Source organism: Pantherophis guttatus, chromosome 6 (genome assembly GCF_059756535.1).
Source record: "Pantherophis guttatus breed Tessera chromosome 6, ASM5975653v1, whole genome shotgun sequence".
Taxonomy (NCBI): domain Eukaryota; kingdom Metazoa; phylum Chordata; class Lepidosauria; order Squamata; family Colubridae; genus Pantherophis; species Pantherophis guttatus.
Window position 1 is genome coordinate 37,158,560 of NC_142068.1, and position 21,511 is coordinate 37,180,070.

Genomic DNA, 21,511 nt, shown 5'->3' on the forward strand with positions numbered 1-21,511 from the left:
AGCTGTTCTATTCATGGTTTACAATGTTGTTAGAGTTCTTAAAAACTATCTTAGGTTAAATTTTGATCTTGCTAATAAAAATGGTCAAATGTATTTGTAAGTTTTTTAAAAAGCTATTTTTTTATAGGACAAATTTGCGGTTATATCTCTTTTACTGTCATTGTTTTCTCTAAAGTATCCAAACAACTATTTATGGGTGAAGATGTTGAGAATAGTAAGGCATCTGAGCAATCTTCCTGCTACTAAATTTCCTTGAAGAGATTATCACTAAATTTCAATATTTAGAGTAGAATTGCCATTGAATATTATATATAAATCTATGCCATATCATAAATGGTTTTGGAATTCATTAACAATTACTTAGGCAGACTCCATATATCAATTTTCTGTAAGAGTAGTACTTCCTTCCTCCTAAAGATATACTCACTGTTAAAAAGCTTTATGCAATTAAAAAAAAACGTAGATCTGTAGCACTAATAAAAGTCCTTGTTCTCTCCCCACCCCCAAAAACTTTCTGCTGGATCTTATACAAAAATGTATTAAAATTATGATATTACTCTTGTTCATCACACACATTTTTGTCTTTGAAACAACTGACATGTTAGAATACATACTTTCGTACATCTTAAAATATCAAATTTATAAAAATAACATTCCCTAATTTTTGCAAGATTCTTGATCTAGTCTTGAATCTTCTTTTGTCGCTGCTCCCAGTAGAATCAAAATAAAATGCATTATAACTAGAAGCTGGCAGAGCTTCTAGTTATAAACTTAAATCAGAATGAGGTGAATAGATAAGACATGCAATGGATATATGATTGTATCAGTTTTACCATTGAAACCAAATCTACCATAAAATAACCAATTCATGCTTTACCACTATCTATTAAATTGCAGGTAGTCCTTGACTGACTGTTTGAAGTTACAATGACACTAAATTTTGAAGGCATTCTGAAAAAGGGGTCTACAGTGCAATGTTTTTCTTAATATGTTTCCCTGACCAGGAAAAAACGTAGTGATGCAGTGGTTAGAATGCAGTACTGCAAGCTACTTCTGCTGACTGCTGGCTGCCTGCAATTTGGCAGTTCGAATCTCACCAGGCTGAAGGTTGACTCAATCTTCCATCCTTCCAAGGTTGGTAAAATGAGGACCAGATTGTTTGGGGCAATATGCTGACTCTAAACTGCTTAGAGAGGGCTGTAAAGCACTGTAAAGTGGTATATAAAACTAAATGCTAAATGCTAAAAAATTCTAGTAGAGAAACATCTGGAAGGCTAAATAAAGTGGTACCGAAGCAGTCATTTTATCAGAACAGCCATGTTTTCAGCTTAGAAAGATTTGGAACTCTGGTCCAGCTGCTGTAGGTCTATCAGAGACGATGATAACCATATTTTATGCTAGCCTGCTGTTGCTCCTGCCATAAGGCCTTTGCCTTATGGACTATGGTGGAGCAGCGGACTAAAGCGCTGTTAAATAGCACTTAACTGCCAGCTGCCTGCAATTACTGCGAGTTCAAATCTCACCAGGCTCAAGGTTGACTCAGCCTTCCATCCTTCCGAGGTAGGTAAAATGAGGACCCGGATTGTGGGGGCAATAAGCTGACTATGTATAAAAAAGAACACCGCTTAGGGGGGGCCCGAAAGCCCTACTAAGCAGGTATATACAAAAGTATGAAGGCTATTGCTTAACGCATTGTAAGCCACCTGAGTCTCCGGAGAAGGGCAGCATATAAATCGAACCAATAAATAAATAAATAAATATTCCCCCCTCAGAAAGTAGAATGGCCCCTTTGGCTTTTTGCAAAGTTTTAAAAACTTTTTAGAAGGGCCTGGAGCTCAGAAAGTGGTAAGGACCCTATTGCTTGGCTTTACTATTAGTTGATTCATCGTCATTGGTGCTTTTTGTACTTAATTTACTTTTTGGATGTTTTTATTGTTTTATAATTTTAGAATTGTAAGTCGCCGAGAGTCACTTGATTTTGACTGATTTGATTTGACTGAATTGAATTGAATTCAATGAATGAAATGAATGAATGAATAATAAATAATAATTTCTAGTCTTGTGCATACGTATCTAAGGCTCTAAGCTGAGGATATTTGAGAACAAATAAAGGCAATAATGTGAAGTTAGTATAGTAGCAAAATTAGATTTTCCACAGGAGTTATTCCAAATTAACCAGAAATATCTGCTTTTAATGATAGTATTTTACATATTAAGTCCAGAAATGAACTTTGTATTTTGAAACATTTTAGCAAACTTTGTTGAATTTATTGCCTGGTAGTTCAGTTGCCTTTATATATTTGATTTGTCACCTAGACAATGAAACTGGCTGCCATAGAAACTGGAATGTGTCTTTTCTCACCAACTAGATTTTATCCCAGCCGAAGAACATGTGGTTGAGCCACCACATTTGAAGGACGTGTTGAACTGTTTTCTCCAAAAATTAAGTTTATTTTCATGCTCCTCTCTAGAATTCTCAGAGTAGACCACACTGTTAGTGATTCAGTCTGCTTGTTTACTCTGAAGCAAAAACCACTGTATTCAGTGAGAATTATTCTGGTATATGTGTGCACAGAATTGCAATCCTACAAAAATAAAAATACAGATTCCAGTGCAAGTATCTCATCACTAGAGGAGCTCTTGTTTTGTAAATTGAGCAACTAGTAATAAACTAGAACTTGTTAATTGATTGATCAGCTGAAGAATATCTTGAACCCTTACATTTAAAAAAAATCATTGAGAAAAAAATTAAATATATAGAGTTTACTAAATAATGTACAATAAAATTTTATTCCTAGCCACGCATATATACAAAGAAAAGAAAGGGGGATAAGAGTCTGGAAAATTTTCTCATGAGAAAACACTCCAAACAAAGTGAGCAGATTGCTTGATTGTTCTTTATTGCTCATTGTTTTTTAAAAAAAGAACCACAAACCCAGTTCAAATACTGACAGACCACATACATTAGCATTCTATTGATAGAAGTCAGGGGTAAATTTGTTCTTCCAGTGTTGCATAACTTAGTATGTTTGTCCAGTTTCTGTACACTTTTAGTCCACTACATATTCTAAATGCTGGAAATATAGTAAAGCAATATATGTGCGTTCTTAATCAGCAACAATGATTTAGAAGTCATATTAATACTTCTATAGCTTTACTCCAAAATATGGTAACTGGACAAATCCAAGCCATGTTCAACTTTTGACTTACATTTCTAATAGCAAGATGTGGCCCACAATCTTATTAAACATTCCCCAAAGTGTCCCAATAGATAGAATTGTCTGTTATATTATTTTTCTAAGATGCAACTGGGGTAATTGCAGATTTTTTTAAAGGTGACCTCTTGATTTACAAAAGCACCCATTCCTGCATGTTGTCCCAAAGTTCTCATAAATACGTAGGAAAATAATTTTGATTTTTTAAATATCAAAGTAGGTTACAGGTTCAAGAGTCTTAAGATGATTCCTTTAAAGTCTCTTAACAACTGTAGAAATCAGCAATGACTAAAAATGAATAAACTTTTAATTCAAGCTTTGAAAAAAAGAGTTATTTATATGAGACCTAGTAATAATTTGAATAAAGACCCAATAGAAAGTAGATTTAACTGGTATATAATGAAAGTTTTTTGTGAGCTGAAGAGCTGAGATTATATCTGCAATCAATGTCCCAAAAGTGCTTTTCAAAGGGCAACTGGACTTTGTTTTTTCCTTGAAAAACGTTTTGCTTTTCATTCAAGCACCTTTGGGACAATCATGAGCTGGATGATTGAGAATTTCCATAGACATCTGCAATCAATATTAGCAGATGTAGCAACTGATTTTGACACAAACGGGATACTCAGTAGTTGCCAATATTGCAACTGAGGAGACAACAAACAGGATAGCTGTTCAGAATTGAAAAACTATTTCAGATTTAAAATAATGGATTACGGATTTGTATTTGCTTTCTCTCCAGCAAGTCATAATAATAGAAAAATGACACTTTTGCAATAAAGACACAATACCAACTATATATGTACTTATGTCCCATATTTCATATGCATATTTCCTCAAGTTTCCTCATTGAATCCTGATTATTGATGCCCATGGCTATTACATGAATCATTGTTATACAAACATTGAAAATAATTATGTGCAAATTAAAATATGAATGTTGAAAATGTTCAGAATGTTCAGAAAATCTGAATGTTGAATTCAATAATGCTGAAATGAATTATTATTGAGTATTAAAATGGTTTTCATCGGACATCTTTCTTAACCATCAGTATGGAAATATTCTCTCATTCAAGATTAGAATGGCTCCAATCTTATTAACCTTTTGTAAGGCCCTAAAAACCTGGCTATGTTTCTTAGCCTGTTGTTTCCAGCTCTAGGGGCGGTGCTCATCTCCATTTCTAAGCCGAAGAGCCAGCGCTGTCCGAAGATGTTTCTGTGGTCATGTGGCCGGCATGACTAAATGCCAAAGGTGCACGGAGCACTGTTACCTTCCCACCAAAGTAGTCCCTATTTTTTTACTTAAAATTTTTACGTGCTTTTTAAGTGCTAGGTTGACAGAAGCTGGGACAAGTAACGGGAGCTCACCCCATTACGTGGCACTAGGGATTCGAACCACTGAACTGCCGACCTGATCGACAAACTCAGCGTCTTAGCCACTGAGGCACTGCATCCCTTTGAAGAGTATTCAGAAGCTACAATTGGTCCAGAATGCAGCAGCATGGACACTTTTGGAATCCCTAGGGTGGCACGTATAACACCATTGTTACACGGACTGCCCTGGCTGCAGCTTTGCTTCTGGGTCCAATTCAAGATATTTGGTCATTACCTTTAAAGCCCTTTATTGCATAGGTCCAGGATATACCTGAGGAGCTGTCTTGCCTAAATAGGACTGGCCCACCCACTAATGCTGGCAAGAGATTTGCTGCGGATCCCATCAGCCAAGAAATTGCAGCTGGCGGGGTCCTGGTGAAGAATCCTTTCTGTTAAAATCCCCCCAACCTTTGGAACATCTTGCCACGGGAAGCGAAGGCTACCCCCCACCTTTCTGGCCTTCAGTAAATGCATTAAAACTTGGCTATGATGGTTGGTTGGCATGGGGCCCTGAAAAAGCTCTTGGTTGGAGGTGGGTAATATAATAACAGAGAAGTCACTACCACCTCTCCATTCCACCCTTGATTTTTTTTCTTTGTTTTAAACTTCTGTAATTTTAACCTGTTTTCATTTATAATGGTTTTTAACATCCATACGTTTTATTACATTGTAAGCTGCTCAGTCTCCTTGAACTGCAAGATGAGCAGCATATGAAATTGGTAAGGAAATAAATAGTTAGCCATCAATTCCAATTCCCCCCTCCCCTTCCATTAAGCTAGTAAGTAGTAATAATAGCAGTTTAGTAATATATAGATGACTGGTGAGTATACAAGCAGCAAAAAAACAATAGTGTTTTAATAAAAAGAACAGGCTGGCCTTTTTATGTTCTGGAATTCCGACTGTCAATTAGACTGAGTTTCTAGATAGCTGGTTTTTATCCCGAAATAAATTTTACTGGATTTTATTAATCCTCTTATGGGTGGATCGTCAGATTTCAAGTAGCTTTCACCCACGGAGATTCCAACCTGTGTTCAAACATTCCAGGTAGAGTGAAACTTCTTCAGCTCTGACAGGATAATAGGGAATGGAAGGATTGATATTCCTTGCAGATAGATGGTCATTTGCATCTTTTTAGAAGGACCCTGAGGACATAGATAAATGCCTGAGGTTTATCTGTGTCCTCAGGGTCACCTGAGTAGCGCTCCTGGTTCCTGTAGTGTGCAATTTTTTTCTCTGGAAATCCACTCCATTCCAAAGGTGTTCATCCCAAATTGTATAGCTAAAAGTCTGTAGAAATTCTCAGTCATCCAGGTCATGGTTGTCCCAAAGGTGCTTTTTTCAGGAGGCAACTGGACTTTCTTGTTTTTTCTTTTGAAGATCCAAGATGCTTCTTCAGGATAGTGGGGAATGGAAATACTTGGGCGACCCTGAGTACACAGATAAACCTCCAAGTGCTTCAAAGACCCCCTAAAAGGACGCAAAGGACCAGCGGTCTGCAAGGAATATAAATCCTTCCATTCCCCACTATCCTATCAGAGCTGAAGGAGCTTCTTGGATGAGAAGCTAAACGTTCTTCAAAAGAAAAGAAAAAAACAAGGAAGTTCAGTTGTCTCCTGAAAAAAAGCACCTTTGGGACAACCATGTCCTGGATGACTTGAGAATCTCCTCAGATTCATTCCGGGTAAAATTAAGGAGAGATTTGTGACCCACGTGCAAAAAGTCCTGAATATTTTTTTTAGCACGTGCGAGGTGGGCCTTCCACAATCGGCCCGCTTGCAATCAAAAAGGCTGGGCTTCTGCAAAGAGAGCGTGAGGCTTCGCCAATGAAAACCGGAGGCGAAACGGAGCTGCCTGGGTGGGGCCGTTCGCGGAGGCGGGATCTCAAAAGCCCCGATCTTCGCGGGAGACGCTTGCGCGGGTTGCACGAAACGGTCGGCGGGGCTCGCTGTGGGGGGGATTTGCAGTCGAGCCATGGTGAAAATCGGCTTCCAGCCGGTTACAGCTGACCTCAAGCCGGAGAAAGAGGCGGCAGCTGCAACGCGCCACGGGGCCCCAGCAAAAGGCCTCGTCCTTTCTCAGGATGCGGTGAGTTGTTACGTGGGTGGCGTTTATCAGATCGGGTTTGCATTTCAGTTAATGAGGATGAATACATGAACGCTCTGAGGAGCCGACGAGATTGTGGTGGTGATTTAAAAACAAACAAACCAACCTTTAATACATTTATTGAAGCATAGGTGCGTTTCTGGACGATTGGGTAAATCTTTCCGAGGATGGAGCTGTTGCATGGCGCAATATGGTTTTAAGGTGTTTGAGTAAAACAGGTAAGATCGAAGTAGGTCCGGCGGACGCTAGAAGTGAAGAACAGCGCTTTCATTGCAAGCGATTCGAGCCCGGGGTCAGAACAGAAATTCCCTTCATAGAGGGAAAGAGTGGTGGCTCTTTAAAAGTGCTACTGTTGTAGGGCTTGTCTCTGGCTAAGGCAGTGTTTCTCAACCTTGGTAGCTTGAAGATGGGTGGACTTCAACTCCCAGAATCCCCCAGCCAGCAGCGCTGGCTGGGGGATTCTGGGAGTTGAAGTCCACCCATCTTCAAGCTACCAAGGTTGAGAAACACTGGGCTAGGGCGACTGAATAGTGAGTATTTCTCCCCCTTTCCACATGGATGCCAGAAAACCAGAAGTGCCTGCTGTTGGTTTCAGCTACTAACGAAGCAAGCCAAACTAAAAATCCCCTACCTTCAACTCTGGCACCACGTGTGCTGATCTGTTTCCATCCCTTCCTGCCAGCGGAGTGGAAAATGTGCTGCTGTGTGGCTGAGGTATAAGCGACGCTTATGAAGTCAACGTGCATCAAGTCGGACAAGGTTCCACTCCACATCCTCTACAACAGTGATTCTCAACCTTGGTAGCTTGAAGCTGGGTGGACTTCAACTCCCAGAATCGCCCAGCCAGCAGCGCTGGCTGGGGGATTCTGGGAGTTGAAGTCCACCCACCTTCAAGCTTCCAAGGTTGAGAAACACTGCTCTACAAATTACGTCTGCGGTGCAACAAATGGCAACCGGGCCCATATACAGTCAGTTGTAACTCTCTGGATTTAGACAACTGTTTCCCAGCCCTAAAGGATCTTTTAACTTCCATACCACAAAGCAACTTTTGCTTGAAAGGGGTTTATTAAATCCCTATCTTCCAAACATTTACCCCTGTTGTTGTACTTCTGAACGTATACATGTGAAATTATTTTAAAGGATCATGATCAGAGCCTGGTGTCTCAGTGCCAAATTTGTAGGATATGGATTGTTTGGTACTTAAAACGATTACGTTTCATTTAAATAATAAGTCAAATGAAGCTCCAGCAGAAGTTTGGACCGCCTCCCCTCTGTTCTGGTCCAGTCTTCCCCCAACACTCTTTTATTCTGCATGTTTGCGACTCCAATTCCTGTACAGTTTCATGTTGTTTGAATTCATGTGAGTTGCAATCCATAGCATTTCAGAAGGCACCAAGGTAGAGAAGGTGGTTTTTAGTTATTTCACCTGGTAGAGTGGATACTTCTGGTGAAAGCCTTATCCTTGCCTTGAGTAATGCTATGAGCTTCTAACTGGATTCTCTATTCCTACTCTAGGATTGGATTGGCAAATTTGAATGATATATGTTTCAGATTATTCCTGTTTCTTTGACACGGATGAATGGCTAGTGTTCTTCTTAGAGTCTTGAATATCTCCAGTTATAAAACCAAGGGAAAAAAGCCAAAAATTTCTGGGCAAGCAAGTCTGTTTGTTACCATGGGGACGTTCTCTATCAGGCCTTCTGAGGGATTGTTCTGCTGCTCCTGTGTTCTTTTTTTAAAAATAATCGGAACTTGACTTCATTCTTTGTTGTTTGTGTTGTTATATAATATCTCTACTGTTATCATGTTAGGGACCTATTTTTGTCTTCCACAAATTCCAATAATTGCAGAACATTTCTCTATTTAAGGTGAAATAAAACTAAGAATATTTCTAGTTTTTGTGATCTGTAATCTAAAACAGCAGAGGTAATTTTTCCATCTTCTGTAATTTGCATGTGACCCTGTTGATGGCTTTTTTTCAAGCCTGGTGGTTGCCTTGTGCTATGAACTATGATTGCATTAGTAGGTGAGATTGAAAGATAAAATCAGCTCTACTAATCTTATTTTTAGGAGGCACATTATGGCTAGACCATATATGGATGGATTTTTGGTAGCCAAAAATTACATCTGTGGTATTTAGAGTTATTTCACATTGAGGCAAAATATGTGGTACCACAACCTACACATGGAGAAGGTAACATTTTCTGCTATTTGTTCCCCTGTATTTGGGAGATGTGTTGTAGGCCTACACTGCTTACACGAGTTCTGCAGAGTTAAAAACACTTGAAGGAGATTGTCACTGGAGACTAAAAAGGAAGTGAAATTCAATTTAAAAGGTTTATTTTTATAATATTAAGCTTTTTTCTGTTTCCGAAGACTTTTTTTTTTTGCTTTCATGCAAATCTCACTAAATCTCTTAAATATACTCTTGCACATAAGTCTCTCAATCCAGGCAGCATAATTTTCAAATCCAATCCTGTAACACATTTTATTATAAAGAGTTTCATATTGCTGTTTTAGTACAATATTCACTGGAAATTGTTCTCATTCATAGGGCTACCTAATCAGAGGTGGGTTTCAGCAGGTTCTGACCAGTTCTGGAGAACCAGTACCGGAAATTTTGAGTAGTTCGAAGAACCGGTAATAAAAATTCTGACTGGCTCCACCCCCATCTATTCTCTGCCTCCCAAGTCCCAACTGATTGGGAGGAAATGGGGATTTTACAGTAACCTTCCCCTGGATTGGGGAGGGAATGGAGATTTTACAGTATCTTTCCCCTGGAGTGGGGTGGGAATGGAGATTTTACAGTATTCTTCCCCTGCCACACCCACAGAACCAGTAGAAATTTTTTTGAAACCCACCACTGTACCTAATGGAAATAACTTTAAGTAGAATATTGACACATTAACTGGATTATCCCCACACCTGAACAAAAATTCATATTTTATTTTTCAACCTGACAGTTGGCTTGACACTGTAGATCTGTATCACATTAGCAACAAAGATGGTTCTCTCAGGGTTTTCTTCCAGAACTATACGAACTACCATCTTTTTAAAGAGAGGAGATAACGTGGAGAAGAGATTAAAACCTGTCTAAACTGTATTAATTTATTTTAATATGGCCTAGATGTGTTTCATAATCAGGAAAAACTAGTGTATGATGCTCTGAGGAAATTTTGGATATTTCATATCTTGATATTTATTTTACCACTCTCTTGATTTCTTTTTCCTGCTTTCTGGAAAAACTGGGCATTGGAATTATGGCACTCAAGTGTATCTGCATGCCCACAGTTTCTCTGATGCTCAATAAATTCTGTTTTTAATTTATTTTATGTATTTATTTAAAAGTAGCATGCTACAAAACAAGTGACATCTTCAAGTAAGTATTTCTTTATGCAGTTGTTGTGTGCAGAAATGCTCTAGAAGCATCCAGTATATAAGTAGCTTTGTTCGAAATGTGCTTGTGTGCCTAGAGGAAAAAAAAGTGGTAGGCAGTATTGATTAAAAAAATTCTGAAAAAAGATCAGAAGCGAGAAGTAATTTCATCTGTTGAAATGTATGATTCCCCCCCTTTCTTTATATTGCAGTGTGCGAATGTGTGTGCATACACACACATATTAAAATACACACACATATATATATCAGTATATACAAATTAAATATATGATCCATAAACTGCCTATTTTAATTATTTTTGATGGGAGATTAGCTATCAATAGACATCCTTCTTTGTATTACTTGACTGTAGTTTGCTGTTACAATGTTGAATTAGTATTATCATTGGGTAGGCTGATCTCATGGACATTGGAACACACAGTGATATCATTTGTTTGTTTGAAATTTATGTTCTTCATACCCTTGCACAAATGTGTCTGCAAAGTTAAATTAGAAGAGATGGTTTAAGGAACCAGAATGTGAAATGGCAGTTGATTGTTGTTTGTTTAGGTTACTTAGGAAAATTTCATGTACATTTGTAAACATGCTACATCAATAGAATAAGATAATCTGTTAGATTATTCTAATTAAGCCATTCCCTCCAACCTTTTCCAGAAATCCAAATGAAATACCACCGTAATAAGGCTGCTTAGCCTTTGCTTTAATACATCTAATAAAGATTCGTCTAGTAATTAGTTCTGCTGTCAATCTAGTCTTACTCTTAGGAAGTTTTCCTTAACATTTATTCAATATTTTCCTGCAATTTAAGTCACCTAGAAATGGAGCTCCTTTTTCTTCTTACAGTATCTTCTCCTTCCTACTTATCAGTGCTACAAGTTTATTAAAAACTTATTTTTTAATTCAAGATTCATGTCTGACTGCATGTACCTTAGTTTCCTTTCCAATCAAGAATTCAAGTATTAATGACTTTTCCCAATATTTGTTACTTTCAGTTTCTTGACTTATCATATTTTTTGGACTATAAAATACACTTCTCCCCCCCTCCCCAAAAGTGGGTGGAAATGTCAGTGTGTCTTACAGAGCAAATATTGTGGCGGTTGGTGCGGTGCTGGTCAGCTGTTCTAGGTGACAGGGATTGCCGTCTCCTACTGCCGCCACCTATTGCTTATTGAACGGGCCGCGGTGACAATGAAATGGACACGGTGGTGAACGGGCAGTGGCGAATGGGTCGTGACATTGACGAATGGGCAGCAGCAAACAGGGTGCAGCGAACGGGCCACAGCGATTCCCGCTGCCTAGAACAGCTGATCAGCGGTATTCCAGGAGGCAAATTCAAACGCCAATCAGCTGCTTGGCAGCAAAGGCTCCAATGTTCCCTGGTGGCGGCAGCAGCTCAACTCAGTTGACCGGTGGTGGGCGCAGTGGAGCAGAGCCCTGCGAGTCATGTGCTGGGGCCATGATAATGTGCTGAAGTTGACCAGGCTGTTTGCTGCAAGGACACTAGCCAAATGAATACCGGATGATGCTGAGAGGCAGAGGCAGATTTTTTTTTCTTGTTTTCCTCCTCTAAAGCTAATGTGCGTCTTATAGTCCGAAAAATATGGTAACTATTTCTTAGTATCAAAATAAGTTATCTTATCCTATTGTGTTTCTTCCACTTTCCAAGGAGAAAGTGATCAGCAAGTCATGTTGAGTTAAGCATACAGTATTTCTATCTTTTATTACTTTTTAAGACATTATTTTTCCTTCTTAGGAAGCCTGTTGTAAAAGAAAACAGATGTACACAACATGGAAAAAGGAACCTTGGCATAGAACCATCTTGCTCAGGATATTCCGTATTTACTATGCTGTCCATTAATAAATGACCTGTCCCTTTTATTTAAACAGGAGAAGCAGCCCTTATCTTTGCCACAGCAGAGCTGGCGATCTCTTACTTGCCTCTTCTTTTTGGCCTTGGGATTTTTGTTGTTACTGCTCGTCTTGATCTCAACATCGATGTATATCTACAAATATTTATCTCTCACTCACTCAGTTGCTCACGTGGGCATGGATATGGTATGTATGATTTGGTTCAAACTAATCACACGATTGGAGGATTAACATTTCCACCTTAAAATTTATAAAGTAGTTGCTCCACTGGTCTGCTTCAGATGAGAGACAGATGAGAGACGGAGCCGAGAGCTACACAATAATCTGAGACAACTGAGCTTCCCATTTCAGATAGCCAAAGTAGTTTCAGCATAAGCTTTCCTTTTATATATTTTCTAACCCAATATTTGATAGATTATGTCTCATATATGACAGATTCTTACAAGCATATAATTCCCACTATAGCCAGAAGAGAAACATTACTAAAATGACATTCTTGTCTTTAGTGATAGCAGATAATATTCTTCTATTAAGCTATAATTCATATTCATCAGCCATAACTGATCATGAATTTATGCCCTTTAATACCTGCAAAATTGGTTTTCTATCCTCTTTCTGTGAATGGACGTTTGTGATTTCACATTGAGAAAGCCTTTTGCCGTATGTCCACTGAATAATTTCCATAGGGCTTTAGTAAACAGAGACTTGTTTTGATAGTTTCAACCTTTCCCCATTACCTTTCCTGGAGACTCATCCTGGCTTGAGGATTTTCTCTTTCTATGGTTCTATTATGAACACACTTCGCATGGTAACTGCTCCTTGTACCTGTAGAACATGCTATTCTTGTCCATACCAACTTGCTTTTCACATTGCGTTTACTCTCTTTTTTGACATACATGAGGGTGTAATACTGCTTCACTACTTCACCCCACTCAGCCACTTACCGTATTTTACAGAGTATAAGACGCACTGGAGTATAAGACGCACCTTAGTTTTTGGGGAGGAAAATAAGAAAAAAGCTGATTGGCAGGTGGATCAGTCTCCCAGAATACCCCCAATCAGCTGTTCCCAGAGGTGAATTTTAGCAACAGGTTCCTTAGTTGTGAGCTCTGTGCCTTGTTTCTTTTTTGCTTTTTTTCCTGCCTCTGAAACTTCTGAAACACTGTTTCAGAAAAAACTTTTTTTCCTGCCTCTGAAAGCCTCCGAATCAGAGCTTCAGAAAAAAAGCCTCTGAAGCTCTGTTTGGGGCCTTCTTTTCTGAAGCTTCTTTTCTGATGCTTTTTTCAGCCTCTGAAACCTCCGTTTGAGAATCTGGGCAGGGCTACATTCGGAGTATAAGACGCACCCAGTTTTTCACCCTCTTTTTTTGGGGGAAAAAGGTGCATCTTATACTCTGAAAAATATGGTAATTTCATTTAATAAGAGAGCAACAAAATGTGCCTTCCCTATCTTGTCTGTTTCCTGCTCAATGGGAAAATATGCTTGAATCTAGCAGTAAAAACAAGCATTCAATGTTACTATATTTGGACCCAAGATGATCCCGTCACTTTAAAAGTATAATTGACCCTTTGAGTAAATATGGTATACAGAATATCAGATGAGTCTTTTGTAATCTGCATGATATGTACAAATGTAATGAATCCCATCAGCATTTTGGAAAAATTGCAGAAAAGCTGCTTTAGGAAGCTGCTCCACTGAGAAGGGATATGGATCTATTTAGACAATTACAATCAATTGCAAGTTGCTATTTGCAATCATGTTTACAAGAATTATATGTGGGAATATTTGTTTTTATTCTGCCTTTATTATTTTTATAAATAACTGAAGGTGGCAAACATAACCAACACAGTTCCTTCTCGTTTTCCCCACAACAACAACCCTGTGAGGTAGGTTGGACTGAGAAAGTGACTGATCTAAGGCTGCCAGCTGGTTTTCATGCCTAAGGGCACATTTAGAACTCACAGTCTCGTGGTTTCTATTCTGATGCCTTAACTAAAAGATTAAACTGAATACTGAATAAAATATAGAAAAAACTGCTTTTAACAAGCAGCAAAAACAAAACAAAACAAAACAAAAAACTGGTAGAAAAAGAATTAAGACTGCTTTTTTGTGACAAAAACTCCACTCGTGTGTTAGAGTTACCAGATTTAGACTGCAAATATATGTACATTCAGCGATGAGTTAAACGTTATCTCATTGTACCATCTTGTGGGTTTTTTTTAAATCTTAGAAATGATGGATTATTCTCTGGAAGTTTACTGGAGCAGGTTTTGGAACATGCTCCAGTAAAGGGAGATTTATTTGGAGGAAATACATTACAGAGCTAGGAAAAGCCTAGTACCTAGCTAACTGCATCCCACCAGGTGGTATACTCAGAAGTATGAACCAGGGTAGAGAGACAGAAAGAAGTGATCTCAGATTAGCAATTTCATAGATACAAAGAAGACAGAATGATAGACCAAACAGGACATAAGATCAACACTTGGTTACAAATTTCTTACACTGTCCCACTGGTCAGTAGGAAAGAAATATCACTTAGTTTTAAGTCTGTGTCATATTCTGTAATCCAAAATTAATTTGTATATTTAAAAAGTTTAAAAATGAGGTAATAACACAGTCAATTATGCTTGAGAACTTTTTATTAAACTATTGTAGCAAAGGACGGAGTATTACAATTATGAAGAAGGAGGTTTGGAGTGTGACTACTTTGAATTCGATGATTCATCTGAAATCAGGACAGTGTATGAGGATGTGAAGATTTACCTTGGAGAGGATTATGAGGAGATCAGCATCCCAAGGCCCAATGTTGGGCATCCTGCAGACATTATCCATGATTTTCAGCAGGTAAGAAATTAGGCTGCACATGCTTTGAAAGAATGTCTAAGACAGAAATAAAGAAAGATATAGAAAATACTTTTTTGGAAGTTATTTCTTTCAGCACATTTTCCAGGAATTCATATCATATATAATACTCTTCTTTCAATATATTTTCATAACAAATTTCAGAGATAACTGGGCAAAACCAACCAGAGATTTTATTGTTGAGTGGGAACTGAATGTGTCTCACCATCTGACATCTAACATTCTAAACCAGATGCTCCCAACCCATGGCCCAAAGGCCGCATGCAGCCCTGGACAGCTAGTAATGCAACCTGGCAAGATCATAATAAACTTTTAACATTATTATGTGATTTATGCATATTAACTATATTATATATTTTATATGTGACCCAAGACTATTCCTCTTTGCTCAATGCAGTTTAGGCAAGGCAAAAGGTTGGACATCCATATTCTAAACCACATAGTACATGGGATTACCTTTTGAGATTTGATAGTCTGGTGATTCACGTTGGCCATCAGTGGGTCACATTGCCTTTCTGAGGTGATGTATCTGAAATGTAGTTCAGTAATAATATGAAATAATCATTTTGGAGACCCTAGTACCAATTCTAAGCATTTTAAAGAACCTGATGGGCTAGGCATATAATGGGTTGGAATGCCATGATATCAAACTTATTTTCCTTTGATGATCTTACAGTTTTATAAGACATGGAGAAACAAACAAAATTGATCCAGATCCTGCTTCTTTCATTGGGAGGTAGTGTGGTTTTAATACGGGCATATATTCACTGATAATAGCCATGGCATCACTCATCAGTGGAATCTTTCAAACTGACTGGTCAGAATAGGAATGCTCAATGAATAAGGCATCTCAAACATAATGGTTTCTCTGTTACAAAATTCTTTACTTACCCTATAAAATGCAAAGTTCTATGTAACTTCCAAATAAAAGATATCCAGGTATCTTTACATCAATCACACATGTCCATAGACTGCTGCTTTCAATCTTCCTTATTAACAAGAATGTGAAAATGTAATTTTATAATCCTGTAATTCATCTGTAATTCTAAGACTTAAATACTTAATATGCCCATATTTCTGAGAACCATATCAGAGATGTGGAAATGTTTAGGAGGGTGATAATCTTGCCAGATCATTAATCAAAAAATTACCTGTAGTTTTATTGATTCCCTAAACTTGTGTCTGAACTGCCTTATTCATTTTCCTCAGCCATAATTCGTACAGTTGAATTTGTGTTCATCATGCAAGGTGTATGGATTTAAATGTATAATAATTACTGTTGCAGCTTTCCCCATAACTCTCTTAACAGTGTGTCAAATATCTTGCTAGCATATTTTAGGATCGCCTTTGTCTTCATTTAGAAAATACAGTATGTTTCATTCCCTCCTGATAAGATAATTGTTTAGCCAGCACATCAGCCACCTCAATAGTTTTATTAAGAAGTGTACTAATAATGAAAATCGATGGAGTCATATATATTATTCTTGGTGTACATTAGCTTGACATTTGCATCTTTGTAGGGACTACTGGGATAGAGTAGGGTACCTAGTCTCCCACTGGTGAAAAGAAGTATATCATTGTGAGTTTGTGAAACCTGAGTTTCTTAGTTTTTATATATCCCCTGTTCGATATCTCCCATCACAAGTATATAATGGGATGGTACTGTAAAGAGAACAATGTACCTTAATAACCTTTTTTTGATTTTATTTAATTTTTGGCCTCAATTGGATATGTGCTACTAGAAATTTTGATCAGTTTAGTCTCTCATTTATAGCCTTTTAGTGTGTGTGTGCTTTTGTGGGGGTTTGTGTTCCTATACTGTTCTGGCTCTTGACAGTTGCCTGGAATTGGAAAGCAGCTTCCTATGAAAAGGGTATAAAAGGTTAAATCATATGATTCTAGTACCCTTTTCTCTTGAGTCTCAAAGTGACTGACATTGGTTTGTCTCCTAATTCAAGATTTGCAACAATAAACTTGTGAAGTTGGGCTGTGTGTGGATATCTTCATGTCAGCATTGATTCTTGGTAACTGCCTAGACTAGTTCCTACAGTTTTCTTAGTAGAATTTTTTGGAAGTGGTTTGCCTTCCTTGGGCTGAGAGAGAATAACTGGACCAAGGTCACCTAGCTAGCTTTGTGCCTAAATCAGAACTTGAACTCGTGGTCTCTGGGTGACTACTCCTGATTCCTTAATTTGTCCTGAGACAATACATCACCCAGTGAGCACTGAGATTAAGTGGGGACGTGAAACTTAATATTTTCAGTCCAATTCAAGCAGTCACCTTTACCAAATCCCAGATTCTTCTGTGAGGGTTCTTGAATCTGTTTTGAGTGCATTCAACCTGTTTTTAACCTGATTTTATTTGGTGCAATTTCAGGGATTCACAGCTTATTATGATTGGGTAGTAAATAAATGCTACATTGGAGAGCTAAATGCTACTATTGTTATGCCACTTAAGCATTTCTGGGAGTTAACACTTAATATAAAGGTCAGTAAATAATCCTTTTTATTCTATATTTGATTACAGCTATATTCTATAACCATTGCACCCTCCCTTGGAACTGATAATGCTTTCACTTGTGGTTCCAATAATAGTAACCAGCTTTGAAAAGCTGTAGTAGGTTGATGGAACCCTGATATTTGACTTAAAAGAAAGTAGGACTCCCAGTCTCTGTAGTATTTAGGTTTTGACTTTTGAATGAATGTTATGAATTGAGAAATTATTATAGAGCATCGATAAATTATCATCAGAAAAATACAAAATAGTGATCATTTTGTAGCACTAATACCATTGTTACTTCAGCGTATAGGTTGAGATGAGAAAAATGACTTATTGTTGCTTGAAGTGATATTCTGAAGCATGGATCAAAAATTCCTTAACAGTGAAAATAATAGTTTTGGACTTGTTGAAGAGATGTTTCTTTCCAGATGTTAAAACAAGCAATTTCTCAGTGAATTGTAAATTTTTTGATTGCAGAAAGGGGAATATTTGCCACAAACCAACATGATCCAGGAAGAGAGGATGGTGACACAACATGCCACTGACCCAGATCTGTTTGGCTCCTATATTCATAAACTCTGCCAAGGGAAAGAAACCTTCAGATTGGGCCATAGGATAGCAAGAGGACGTAAGGGGAACATCATTTTATTTCTTTTGCTGAATTTTATATTATGATTCTTAAATGGACTGTAACTTTACAGCAGTTATTATTTTTCAATTCAACATGTGATATTGGCAAAAGAATATACTGGTAGAGTGAAGCTATTTTTAAAATAGTATCTCCAGTAACTCTAAATTAATGTTTTTGCATATATGATATTAATACCTCATTAATGAATTATTGTATATATGATAATTGGCTCATCCACACAACTTCCTTGCCCTGGCTTGAAGGTACCTTATTTAAAACTTGCTGAGTATCTATCCTCATAGTTGTACCTCCATCTAATAGCATCCCAGGGTTGAACAAGGTTGAAGCCAATCCAAGATACACCATCTTGAAAGCAATGTTTCCTTTTGGAAATTAGAAAAAAATCTCCCATTCAGGCATTCTAAGAGATCAGTGACCTGATGAGCTCCACTTGGCCCTCTACAAGACCACGCCATCCAAACGAGCTTCTAACTCTGCTGGCCGGTTATTTAGTGATAGTAGATATTTTCCCCCAACTTCAGGCACTTGGTGAATTAGTGTTTGTATTTTGTTGTATGCACCATCTAGAGTTACCTCAGTAAGATGGGCAGCTGTCTATATTGTTTAAATAAAGCCAGCTATAAATCGCAAATGTTCAGAGATTAAGGAAAAAGAAATTTGTTCTTCACTGACAGTTTAAAATTTAGTGTTTAAAAAAAACAAACATTTCAAACGTTTGTCTAGATGCTGTTTCTGTAACAAATTGTTATATTTTGATAGTATTTTTGGATCAGAGCACTTTATTCTATGTAAATCACTTAAGGTGAGAAAACAGCTTTTGAGAGTTGGGTTTATTAATACATGACAATGCCAGTAATGTTTGTGTCCCTTTCTGTGATTTATATTGTTTTTGTGCTCTTATTTCTATGTACTTAATTTAGAAATTAAATGGTTGCATTTTTTTGGTGGTGTGTCTTTAAAGATCCAAGAAACTTAATTTGACTTTCTTTTCTGGTTCTTTTTTCCAGATATCCATCAACGAGCTACTGAGAAGTGTCATCACATCCGCCATTTTGCAAATACTTTTGTGGTTGACACAGCAATTTGCCAGCCATTGTGAGAACTGCCACTCAGATTTTTTCTATTCTGGGCTTTGCTTCTTTTTTTTGTAAAAAAAAATTCTAAGAAAAAAAATATGCCTACCATAATCCATTACTAAATTGTTACGTCACTGGTGTTTGATACTGGATCAATATTTTATATATTAATCCTCATTAATTTTTTGTAGACTGATAATAAAACATAATATAGTAATCTAGCCTTTTCAGAGTACATGATGTTCTTTAAGTCTAGAGTTGGGAGCAGGAAGATAAAGAAAAAAACACAAGAAAAACTGGAATAGAAAACTTCGACATAGATTGTTTTTGTGTCTTTTGGCCCTTTTCAGACAATATTGTATGAGCTATTTCTTTGTAAAGACATCCGCTGAGTATAAAAAAAATGCAAGAGCATATTAATAAAGTTTTTTCTAACTTAATATTTAAACCTTGCTTTGATACTATTTTCTACTAATTTGATCTCAAGTTAAAACTTTTAAGAACTCAAACTTTTCTTAAACCAGTAATTTTCTTTGGTCATTAATCTTAATAAATTGTGGAAAACCCAAACCATGATAATGCTATATTTTGTTTTATTTTATTTTTTTAAAATCTGGAGTAGATTTTAAGTCAAAACATCACTACTGTGGGATAGCCATCTCCAACCTGCTTGGGAGCTTTTCAAATTGAAGTGCCTTTTGAAGGATGGACATCTGGTTGGGAAAAGCTGCTCTGGAATGAAAGAAAACATTTAATGCTGTGTATATTTTATCTACAAAAAAATGTGAATAAAATAGTTTACTAAATTATTCTGTTTTTCTGGAGGACTTTTTTATTTTGAAGTTTTTATAGAAACAAATGTCGGAATGTTTTTCAATTTTCCTAGTTGTGTGCTTGTTATCAGCCTCAAATTATATTTTGGGTGTACTATTTAAAGACCTAGTTCTCTTGAGTTTATAACCCTGCAAAAGGTGAAAGGAAAGAGGAAAAGAATGGCTAGCAGGAAAGTGGATGGATTCAATCACAGCAGTAATGAGTGCAGTTAGAAAACAAAAAGGCTCAAATTGGCTCAGATCATCTTGGAGATTTATTTGGTGGGTAAGAGATGAGACTTGACGGCACATAATTGTGGTAATTGAGGGTTTTTTTTTCATTCTTTAGTAGTCTTATTTTTTTTTAGTTTGAATATTCAGCTATTGCCACATAAAGCACTGAACTTGAGGTCATGAAAGATAAACAGTGTAAATTAAAACATACAGTACTGTGCTGTAGCCTTAACAGGAAAAGCACATTAATAATATAAAGGATTTATATATAGTATCATTTTCCAAATGACACAATACAGCTATGCTATTGAAAGAAATGCAAAACTGACTTGTCATGACAACCCTTGCAGACCAATGTTGTGGAATGGGCAGGCATGTTACTTGGAAAAACAATTGTGATAAGAATTTCAAAAATCGTATCAGGAATATATAGCTGATAGGATTCTGAGACTAAAGGGAGGAAAAGATTCAGTGAAATATAACCTATTTTGAGTCTCTAAAGCTTTGCCTGTTGATCAGGGATTCCAGAGAATTAGAAAAATTCCGTAACCTAAAAGAATGTTAAAACCCTACCCTATTACACCAAATTTAATTTCATCTACAAATTTGATAAGCATCTGTCTCTTCAAGTTTCCAATTTAATGAGGAACTAATGACAATTTGTTGAGAACAAATGTAATTAAACCAGATATATATCTATTTAATTGTTCAGTCCCTCCAGTTTCCAGTAGTTTAAAGATTGTCTACCAAACCTTAAATGTATAAAATATGCAGATTAAAAAGATGAATGCTATCACTGATAACTTTATGTGGCAATATTCCAGAAATATATTTGCTTGACAAAGGCCTCACTGCATAAACAGAAACATTACTTCAGTCCTGGAAAAGTGATATTATGAACTCTACTGACCCTCCCTCACTTGGTTATTTGGAGGTGGGGAGAGCAATCAGACTAGCAAGAATATATAGCACACTTCATTAAGTTCAGCTGTAGTCTTCCTGAGCCGTTTATTGCTTTAGTATACTTAAAAGGTTGACATTTTCTATTCCAAATCATCACCCCAAATGAAAGCAGGACAAGATCTGAGTTTTCAAAAATAATTTAAGTGATAAGAGATAATGCAATCAAGGTTTTTGCATCTGAAGGGTTAGGACAGAATACAATTCCTTGATTTGAAAATAAAGGCCAATGAACTGAATAGGCTTCTCAATAAATACGTCAAACTATGTTACTGTAATTTAAGATAATCACATGCACATTACTTTTTTACACCATGCAACTGATCAAGCCCATCCATCTCATTTTCATAATTCAATTAAGTAGATATCACTTAATGCTATTCTATTTTCAAGCCTTTACTAGCTAGTGATAGAAAAGTTTGAAATCTGATATAGCGGAGTTTATCATAAAATTTGTTACTG

The 21,511-nt window shown here is 37.0% G+C and overlaps 1 protein-coding gene across 1 annotated transcript; it reads left to right on the top strand.

Annotated features, from left to right (window-relative positions):
• Window positions 1-6,194: 6,194 nt before the first annotated feature.
• LOC117678415 (integral membrane protein 2C-like) lies at window positions 6,195-19,852 on the top strand. The gene is made up of 6 exons (XM_034439482.3): window positions 6,195-6,671; window positions 11,973-12,140; window positions 14,610-14,798; window positions 17,193-17,303; window positions 17,793-17,943; window positions 18,975-19,852. Exons 1-6 carry the CDS (start codon window positions 6,558-6,560, stop codon window positions 19,064-19,066), a joined length of 825 nt encoding a protein of 274 aa, XP_034295373.1. The 5' UTR covers window positions 6,195-6,557; the 3' UTR covers window positions 19,067-19,852.
• The last annotated feature ends 1,659 nt before the right edge of the window (window positions 19,853-21,511 follow it).

What these genes read in the sequence shown, in the direction of transcription:
- LOC117678415 (XM_034439482.3), top strand. Translation starts at nt 6,558, where the DNA reads ATGGTGAAAATCGGCTTCCAGCCGGTTACAGCTGACCTCAAGCCGGAG. An exon ending in TTATCCATGATTTTCAGCAG is followed by an intron (nt 14,799 to 17,192) that starts GTAAGAAATTAG and finishes GTGCAATTTCAG; the next exon opens with GGATTCACAGCTTATTATGA. An exon ending in CCATAGGATAGCAAGAGGAC is followed by an intron (nt 17,944 to 18,974) that starts GTAAGGGGAACA and finishes TCTTTTTTCCAG; the next exon opens with ATATCCATCAACGAGCTACT.